Below are 10,393 nucleotides of genomic sequence, written 5' to 3'. Positions count from 1 at the left end.
GCTATCGTATGGCAGCAATGCAGGGTAAACCTAAACCTTGTTCATTTATAACGGAATATAACGGAAAGAGTCTTAGATCCGTTCGCTGAAAGTAAAAACAGAACTAACCTAGATGAACGCACTGTTTGCCATCTCCTATTTATAGACAATACAAAAAATTTAACAGCTGGATAGGAGAAGGAAAAAAGGCGCAGGAACCAAAGCTCGCCTTTTCGTGGAAATAATGCCTTCGACGACTTGTTTTCTAGTAACCCTTTGTATTTGCCTTCCAAAAATAACTGACGGGAATTAGAGGAAAACTCGGTGCAAACATAACACGAAGTAACTTAATGACATACCCAGGGTGGGGACAGGGTCCATTGTGTCAACAGCTCGACTGCAGGAAAACGCGCTCGAATCGCTGTCCAGCATAAAGGAAACTAAACTAATCAAGCCACAAGAAAGTTTTATTTAAAAAAAAACCAAATTTGTGGACAGCACATAATGCCCACAAAGTGTCAAGGTAATTGCGTATCAATGTGGCTTCAACGTAAATGCGTATCAAAGTGACCTCGGAGTAAATGCGCATGAATGTGACCTCGGAGTAAATGCCTTTCACTGTGATATCAGTGGAAATGAGTAGACTTCAGGAAGGGAGTGTTTCACGCCGAGCTAGCAACCAAGGTTATATCAGGACAAAACGGCGGGCCCCGTAAACATGTGCCCATGAAGAGAAAGAACAGCGTGCCTGAGATTTGAACTCCTGATTCTCGTGGTCTTGATGACAAGTCACCGCTGTGCCACCAGACCGACTCCGGCACTGGACACAGCAACTACGTTAACAGGTTAAGACTGAGAAACTGTGAACAATTGAAATAATTTAACTGTGAATCAGCTTGTGACACCTGCTCAATGTTTCATTCTCGAGTGGTCATTAAACACAGCCGCGCAGACACAGACTGATAATTTACACAGCCCAAGGCGTTATATTTCTTTTAAAAAAAAATAAAAATAAGCTTCTGCTCACATAAAACAATCTGTCAGATATGCAACCCGCTGGAAAAAAACAAAGTAACAAAGTAAAAGATATATCACTGTCTTATTCCGGACAAATTCTGGACCAGCAGACATTTTATTTCACAGATAAAAAGTCAGCCCCAGAAATAGTCTAACATTAAAGGAGGTTCCTTCCATCCACCCCACACCAAAATAATTTTCTTATTCTTGCCAGCAGGTTTACGAATTCTGGACCAGCAAAATTTTACTAAAAATGTATATTTATTTTCTTAGCTATTTCACACCATACTTTAATTATTACCATGAATTCAGCAAAGCGTGTGCTACTTTGTTGACTGTACGCCACACCACTGCGGACACTTTCATGTAATCCATTTGCTACAACACACGAAACTCTTCAGTAGCAAACTCGTATATGGAAACCATCATAGCACCCGCCCCACTACCTTTCCTAAGCTCAGCGGCGACAGTTTTGCTGCACTGTGTTCTGCAGCACCATGCATGCCGCTGCGGTGGACGCAACAAGGGGAGAGAATCACGGAGCAAACTCCATGCCACCCGCTGTTCCCTCCCCTTAGTCGTGCTCGCTGTTGGTTCATGTTTGTGTCTTACTATGATGATAGACAAGGTTTGTGTGTACAAGAGAATGAGACCTAACCACGTCTATGTCTATTTTCATGTATGTGCACCTTTGCTTGTGCATCAATACTAATGTCGAACTTGCAGGAAGATGGAATCTCTGTGCTAGCATTACTCTACATGCATGCAATATCATGTGCATGTCAAGATCATTGCATACCGCATTATACAGGAATAAGTCTGCTGAGACTAAGGACATTTGTAGAAGTGCGTACAAAAAAAAAAGAATAAAGTGACAACGAAAAGTGAGGCAGTCATACCAACACCAATATATTACCTTATTTCCTAGTTTCTCTTTATTCAGCTGAGTTATAAATTAAAAGGTTAATGTAAATACCAAAAATTATTAAGACTTTTATTTTTATCCCTGTCAGCTTAGTTATGAGGTGTCTAGTTTGTCAATGAGACAAGCAGGATGTATGTGGTTCTCCCCCATTTCACATGTCACCCTTGTTATATCTGTATTTATATAGTCCTGTTGATTTCCAGGTATTATATCTGTACTTAAATAGTTAATGTTGATTTCCAGGTATTATATTTTAGTCCTTGGCCTGTGAGTAAGGGTTGGTGTAATGAGAACTGTGAGCACAAAGGTTTCCTTCCCCCAAAAAGATAATAAACAAACATAGTTTCTGGTCCTAACCCACTAAAAACACCAATCGTCTAACCCCTCCAGCACTCCACATACATCCGACCACTGATACCAAAGAGACACAATACACAGGGAACTGTTAAAGATGAAGGTGAAGAGTAATGCTTATGACACTGATCTAATACACAAACAAACTGTATGCTTAATACTAAATAGATATATTGAGTTTCAGAACAAAATTTCAGGTGGTTAAAGTTTGCAATTTAATATGGTCCAGTTTTAAAAACATAATTAACAAATTTGCACTTTTGTCTCTTTCACTATCTTTGTTTGACCATTTAAACAAAGCTGATCTAGACCCCAATTATCACAATCAATACTTTTTTTCTCTCTCACATACTGAGAATTTGCAGGGGAAAAAACATGAAAATTAGGAGATTGAGCTATCCATAACATTGCTCAAGTTTAATAACACATGCTATGAGAGAGAAAACACATATTATTACACACAGTACAAATACATCATGCATTTTTCAAGAAAAGGATTTGGTCAACTGTAAGTTTCTCACTCACCAAATATTACATAAAGTCTGTACAGATATGCAACAAAATCAGAAGAAAAAAAAAAGCCCACACAACAGCACACTCAAGCTAAAACTTTCTGTTGGCAGAATGCAACTCAGTTTGAACAGCACTAGAAACAGAAGTTTATTTGGCTTGCTAGCGCTGCTCCAAGCTTTAATTGTAAAGATCACTAGCTCTACATGCTTTTTATTTCATAGCTTTGGGTATACTAAATGATGTATATAAAAAATTCTTTATCATAAAGATGTTTGTAGCTGAAAATGTTCTGTTAAGTGAAAGATCAAGACTTGAAAGGTTTCCCCATTGAATAGGAAAAAAGAGAAAAGCCTTAATATGTGCAAAAGGAATGTAAGCAATTATGAAAATTTAAGACAATTTTGCATACTTTTCATACTTGTTATATGACTGTTTAGACTTCATACACAATTTTCTGTCCATCCATTTGCATATTTTTTTTATCTCAAAACACACACACACATATACAGGTACATATGTAGGCATGCACTTTATCTCAAATGGGAAAACAATAAAATGGAGAAAAACCTTTTTAAAAAAAACCAAGACCAGATTAATATTTTTCCTAAACACAGTCATAATAATTTTAAAATTAAAACATAAGAAAACACCACAAAACTTGTATAAGTGCTTGAACATTTTCTTTGCTAGACCATCCTGTTTCCCAAAGTTAAGAGTATCATAAAAAAGAGTTTTATGAAAAGTCTCACTGTATTGTTATCATTGCCAAAAAAAGGGAACAATGAATAAACTGTAGGTAAACAGCAAGTTTTACCGCTTTAATAACAAAGATTTTTTTTTTTATAGTTTTAGATTCTCTTATAAAAACCGTTTAACTCAATTATGTGAAACTGAAAAAGAATTACTTCTGTGAACTGAAACACTTTACTTGAACTGAACTGTCCCTGTGACAAATATAGGATATGTGGGAAGTTACTGGCATGTTTAAAAAATAAATCACTCCTTTCCTACCAAGTTGCATTCTTTATACCACTCTAATGTGGGTGTTCTAAGCATTTTTTTCTCTGCTTATTTCCTCAATTACACATTTTTGAAGAGAAAAAGAAAAAGGCAGAAGTGCATGCTAGTAAAGTCTAGCAAGGTGATGAAACCATTCAAATATGTTCTGATGAAAATGGTGTCAGAAAAAAAAGACTGAAATAAAGACTACTCAGCCGATGATGGTTTAATTCCATGAAATCAGGATAGGACTACTGCTTTGAAATCATATAATTTCATACGCACAAAAAATCTTTCAGTGGATGTCTTTTATCAAAACGTTCAAACAGGTGAGATGTGGATAGCTCACTTCTCTACTTTGGAATCATAATTTGTGTTCCATCTAAACATGCAGAAAATCTGCTTAACATGTTAAAAAAAACACCTTACCATCAGATTTTGCTAATACTTTTCTGATCTGGAGCAACAATGAGGGGCAGGAAAGGGAAATGTAGCTAAACAAAACCAAAGTGAAACTCGCAAAGCAGTAGCAATGTTTTTAGATTCAGCCATCTCATCAGGTGATGCTCTGTACTCGTAACTCTACCAAACTCTTCTGAAATGTTCAATGAGAACGTCAGCCAGGTGATCAAAGTTCTGATTGTCACCCAACCAACCATCACTGTATCATGCTGACAACAATCATCACAGCCCTCTTCAGCTGCCATGTAATCAACACAGCTCTGGCTCTGAGCTCAGCTGCTTTTTGACTTTTAGGAGCATAGCTGTAAGGTTCTTGTCCAACCTGGAAATGCTGTCGAAGTCACGCAGTGCCTCGGTAAAGGCATCAACATTTTCCTCCTCACAGGCCTTTAGAAGATTCTGCAGAACACACCAATACTTCAGTACCTCGATGACTTTTCCACAGCTCATTACACTAAATAACATCTTAAACTAATAGAAACAAATACATCCTACATACTTTTACTTTGCACTTTGACATACACACACATACACTAAAATCATGCACATGGGTCCAGCAATATAAACAATTACAGGCTTTAAAAGTCTAATCTTAAATGAAATGCTAGCAAATTTATTTAACTCAATGTGGTCACCTCCCTTTCCAACAAAATGCCTCCATTAGTAGTCACATTTTGGCTATTTAAAAAAAAAAATTATACAAAAATAACTGTCACAGAACTTTTGAATTAGTTTTAAACATCACATTTAGCAGAAATGAACTGTTTTACCTTAAGTGAGGACTATGTTTTGTTCGTTTTTTTTTTTTTTTTTTTTATAGAAAATTCACACATATCAGCATATCTGAAATTGCCTTTCAGAATCATGTTTTGTAAGTAGAGCTATAGTGAAAGTTTGGTATGTACGTAAAAAGTTCCAGTTATTAATATACAAGTAAACTTCTCAGAATCAGGAAAATCACAAGATACACAGTAATTCGGCTGATTGAGAAAACTGACAGAAAACAGGGGGAACATCGACCTCGTATTCTACCAAGTTTTGCTCTCTATACCACAAAGAACTTACATTTTCAAAAGATAGGGAGTTTTGTCGTACAAACCCAGAAAAGTAACTTATAGAGAAATGATTCAGCTTTAAAATAAGATATTTTTCCTGTACCATTAACAATTCGCAAATTAAAGAATAATAAAAGCACTATACATATGTCCAGTGTGACTTCTAAAGCAAGGTGAGCCACCAACTACAACTTGTTAATTTATATAACACTTTACCCCACCATCAAAGGCAGGCTCAAAGTGCCTGAGAAAAGAAAACAAACACAGATGGTCCCAAAAACAAAGAGCTGACCCCGAGCCCTATTAGTGTAGTAGTTACTTATTTTGAAAACAGAATGAAAACTATCAGCATGTATGTGACCTACAGCCTTGCTAAACCTTCGTAGCTGATGACACAATCACAGATGTAGAGGTCAAGGGTGACACTTTTCTCAGGATAAAGATGTCTGGAAGTTTGCTCGAAGTGCACAGATGCCATGGACACAAGGATTAAGAACCATGAATATGGTCATAGAAATCTACATGCTGTAGGCTTTAGAGGCATCCATAACCATAAAATTGTAAGGAAACATGACCTGAATAGTTCTTGCCAATATTTACACTCACTTCCTTCTTCCCAGCACTGGACTCTCCTGTCAAGTTGACCTTCGCAAAGGGAGGATCAGCATAAACAATTTCAAATTTAGCCCAGTAAAAAAAGACAGATGTTTTTTTTTTTGAATACATTTGAAGTTTTAAAGCAACACACCTGAGAACAGACCACAATCCTGGCACTGAGGAAGGGAATGCAAAAACAGTCCAGAAACAAGGATTACTCATAACAAGGTAATCTTCTATCCAAAATTCTTTTGTGAAGAAAAAGCCATCAATTTAGTGTCTGTTAATAAAATGAAAAAAACTTGTAAAAAAATTTTAAAGCTAGATCAAAACAAAGAATATACCTTGATCAACTTGCACTCCCTGCTGTCTGAAAATGCTGGAAACATGTTTTCGTACTTCTCTACTGACAACTGTGCATTCACCAGGTCAACACACATGTGACAAACACAAGCACGAAAGAAGTGATCCTTGGCACTGTACTTAAGCAGGCTGTTATCCATGGCAAACATACCCAGCTGAAACACCACACATTAATCCACTGGCACTGTTATCCATGGCAAACATGCATTGAAACATCACTCAAGTTTGTGCAAAATTATATTTTATTTCACAATTCTTGACCAAACTGTTTTTCATGCTCTTTATATTAGAAACTATTGGTACTATTTATTTACAAGGTTAATTAAATTTGTTAAATGGCTTAAAGGATATTCATTACTTGATTATGAACCAAAAGGAATTTACTTTGGAATTTACTTAGAACTCTTCAATTAGACACACACATACCCACACAGAATATTAAAATGGAACAGTAAGTCGTACCTGCTCATAGATTTCAATGGCCTTTTCATAGTTCTCAAGTTGAGCAGAGAACTCTGCTACCTTGGCTAGGCATTTGTTGGCAGAACTGAAAGAGAAGCCACTTGATCATGCCTGTGCAAATTGTATAAGGCCATAATCTATACATATGATGAACACTATGTGTAGTGTATACACAGGGTAAGCAAGGTTGCATGAAGCCTAAAGTTACCACCATAACATGTACAAATACATCAGACAATGCAAAATGTTCTGCCAATTATGATGTAAGCAAAAACTAAATAAGGTGAGCCACGGCTCCGGAAAATATTGATTGTTTTTGGTGCCATGGTCCAACTCTGCAGAAATAATGACTTGTTGGATACAAAGAATGACAACAATGATTAGCTTGTTCTCTTTCCCTCTTAAATGAAATGTACCAGACATTAGTTTTACCTGTTAGATTCTTCTCCTTTATAATAATCAGCTGCTTGCTCATAGTTTGCAATAGCCTAAAAGAACAATAAGAAATACATGACATTATATTCTTTGTGCAGAAATCATTTCATTAAGCCATATAGTGGAAAACATCAAAACTCTACTAGAAGAATATTCAAATGCTATTTTTGTGAACTTCAGGTGCTGTTTTGCCAAATCAACCCTTGTTACCATGGGCAATGTAAAGTGATGCAGTCTGTTTCACCTTGTTTAAACGTCAAATAATATTCCAGACACAGTCTGGTTCACTTAAAAATCAGATACTTTACTCCACAGAAAGGGAGGCACCACTATAAATGATACAGGTATTTGAAGCTGCAGAAGGACATAAGCACAAGAGAAAAATGAGAAGGCCAGATAAGTGTGCTACCTTTTCTATATCAATCAGCTCTGTTTCGTAGATCTCAGCAACAGAGATGTGATGCTTGGCTGCTATCGTGAAACGCCCCTTTAAATGAAACAAACCAAATTATTCGCCAAGTTACTATTTGTCATAGTGAGATTAAAAAGTTACTAACTGGTCTTATTAGAGTTTTTCTTTTAACTATTCAGTCATATGCGTTATATCTGCTTTCCTAACCAATCCTGTGTTGCACACTTAACACAAACACTGAAACAGAGCCCCCTGAATGCCAACAAGATGATGTAATGATTTTTCTGGCTCTTCCCAGTCTGAGCTCAGTATATCAAACAGAACATGAAGGTTTTAACATTCATTCATAGTTTTACACAATAATATTGATTTGTAATGCTGTGGTTTATTTTGTTCTACTAACACATAGAGACAATTTTTTTTAAACTCTACTATTCTGAATAAATTTCCTTTGAAATTATAGTTATTTTTTTAAAGCTACATGAAAATTATCAGAAATACCTTACTGAAAAATGCGCTTGCTGAAAATTTTTTTATATTCTTGGAGTTTATATATGCTTAATTATTAAGCTTAATATGTTTATTAAAGCAGTTTTTACTTACCATATCTGTGTAAATTTCGATTGCCTTTTGTAGGCATCTGACAGCCTCTGAAAGTAGCAAAATACTAAATAATGAAAACTTTCACCTTTAAAATAAATCTACACATTCTTCCACTTTTGTTCTGTTAAAAAATTCACTGTCAGTATACATGGCAGTGGATTTCCTTTAATGCCAACATCTCATATAATTGTTACCTGTTTACCTCTAAACTTGTTTAAACACATAATCAACAAAATGGGCCGCAAAAGGGCAAATCATTACTATTATATGATCAAAACATCAAAAATTTTCTGACATGATGTCACTGGTTATTCTACAGAAATGTTTACCGCAAAGTGAAAGAAGAATAAAAAACAATTTTCCTGACCATTAGCATCTCCCTTTCTATAGCAATTGCCAGCATCAACATAATGTGTTGCTCCTTCATGTTTGCTACCAAGGGCAAGCTGCAGTTCTGCTGCACGACAGAATGCCTCTCCTGCCACTGTAACACCAAAAAAATATTATTTTACGCACAAATAACCATAAATTTAATTTCCAGATGTGCATGTATAAAAGTATCAAGCTATAGAAGAAAACGTGAAAAAAACAAAAAAAAAAACCCAAGCAAAAATATCCTAAGACTACTAAACACCCACCAGTGTGAATCATATCTTTTCCTAGTGGTTAGTTTACATCTCTGCACAATACTAATTCCCAAAATTCTAAGCTAACAGTGCCTCCTTCCCAAGAGGGCTTCCTTATCCTCCAACCATACAGTCTGCTAGCAACTCCACAGATGGGTCAACTGGAGCAGTAAGCTGCATCACATATGAAACAGCTAGTGCATGCAACTCTGGGGTTGGCCACTGTAGGCTATCTGCTCCCCATGTTTCACATACACTTTCTTTTTGATCTCAAGAGAAATTATATTTTAACTTCTTTCCAAAATGTAGGCAAAAGTTCCAATGTCCTACAGCCCACCGTAGAGAATGTGAAATGTATATAGGCAATTACATCTTTGTGCAAAAAAACAATATGCCAATCTTGGGGTAAGGAACTATTTTTTTTTTATCTTTATATATTAAATTTCCATCTAAACAGGAAATCCAAAAAGCAAGACTCACTTGACCATTTCTTTGCCATTTTGAAAGCATTGGCTGCTCGCACATACAACTCAGCAGCTTCTTCCTGCTTCGAAGATCCACCCCTGTTAAAAGAATCCTATCGTCATAATAAAATAATTTATTTCACTTTCTATTTTCCAGATTTGTCTATGCAAAATACTGACAAATTAAATGGGTAAACATCTCTGGTATGAGGAACTAGAATAAATTTCTTAATATATAAAAAGCAAACTTAGTTACTGCTTTATTTGGACTACCTTGGGGATGCATCAACCAGTATAGCTACTCGCAGACATTAATTCTACATTACAGAGTAGGACTTAAATATACAATCCCAGATTACTGTCTCATCGATATGTATTCATCACAACTGTAGTGTGAATGGTGAGGGTGGCAACATAACAGGAGTATGTGATCAGTAACTATATGTAACTTTGAGAAAAATCCGTCCTGCAACAAAGTGTGGTGATACACAGTGTTGGGGGACAATGAGTTGCTATATAGCTATCAGCTGATGGTACAACTGTAGGGAGATCCATGAACACATAGCTCTTTTCACGATGGGAAAGAGGAGCTAGAATTATGGATAGGATTAGTGGTTGGGTTTGTCTTATTGTTACAGCTTGGGTTAGGATTTTTTTCCGGTTTCACGGTGTATGTCACAGCGTCCATAACAACCTATGTAAAAGCATAGAGGGCCCTACTTGAGTTGTTCTCAGCTGACTACAGACCAGAATCGAGTCCTAACTCTAAGTCACATTTTGAATCTTGGAAAAAGAATGATCCTAGATGACTTTGTTTGCGTTTTTATGTCACATTGTAAAAGTATCAACTGCTTTCTACAACACATATACACATGTGAATGTCACATGTTGTGATAAAATGACTCATTCCTTTATCTGCGTGATACAGAAAGTTTCGACACGCAAGAAATCTTTTCTTAGCTCACCCAAACATAGAGCTGAAAAACCCTTTCGTGGTCTTCTGTTTTTTCTCAGCCTCCTGCATGAGCTGCATTCCCTTTTGCTCACTGTCTGCCATGGTATTGATAAGATCCGAGATCACACTTTTTGCCTACTTATAATGGGACAGCGATGGTAGAGCTGATGTA

The 10,393-nt window shown here is 36.3% G+C and overlaps 1 protein-coding gene across 1 annotated transcript; it reads right to left on the bottom strand.

Annotated features, from left to right (window-relative positions):
* Nucleotides 1-2,466: 2,466 nt before the first annotated feature.
* LOC112570958 (alpha-soluble NSF attachment protein-like) lies at nucleotides 2,467-10,369 on the bottom strand. Its single transcript, XM_025249714.1, has 9 exons — nucleotides 10,232-10,369; nucleotides 9,283-9,365; nucleotides 8,544-8,660; nucleotides 8,177-8,223; nucleotides 7,571-7,648; nucleotides 7,159-7,214; nucleotides 6,727-6,811; nucleotides 6,246-6,419; nucleotides 2,467-4,648 (listed from the first exon to the last, which is right to left on the bottom strand). The coding sequence occupies exons 1-9, from the start codon at nucleotides 10,321-10,323 to the stop codon at nucleotides 4,499-4,501; spliced, it is 882 nt and encodes a 293-aa protein (XP_025105499.1). The 5' UTR covers nucleotides 10,324-10,369; the 3' UTR covers nucleotides 2,467-4,498.
* Between the last annotated feature and the right edge of the window lie 24 nt (nucleotides 10,370-10,393).

The sequence above is a fragment of the Pomacea canaliculata genome, linkage group LG8 (assembly GCF_003073045.1).
Source record: "Pomacea canaliculata isolate SZHN2017 linkage group LG8, ASM307304v1, whole genome shotgun sequence".
NCBI classification, from domain to species: Eukaryota; Metazoa; Mollusca; class Gastropoda; order Architaenioglossa; family Ampullariidae; genus Pomacea; species Pomacea canaliculata.
Note: the sequence above shows the minus strand (reverse complement) of the source record. Positions and strands in the feature narration are given on the sequence as shown.

Coding starts and splice junctions, on each gene's coding strand:
- LOC112570958 (XM_025249714.1), bottom strand. CDS start 10,323: ATGGCAGACAGTGAGCAAAAGGGAATGCAGCTCATGCAGGAGGCTGAG. Junction 9,366..10,231: donor TTTTTCAGCTCTATGTTTGG/GTGAGCTAAGAA, acceptor TTCTTTTAACAG/GGGTGGATCTTCGAAGCAGG. Junction 6,812..7,158: donor AAAGGAGAAGAATCTAACAG/GTAAAACTAATG, acceptor CTTCTCTTTCAG/TTCTGCCAACAAATGCCTAG.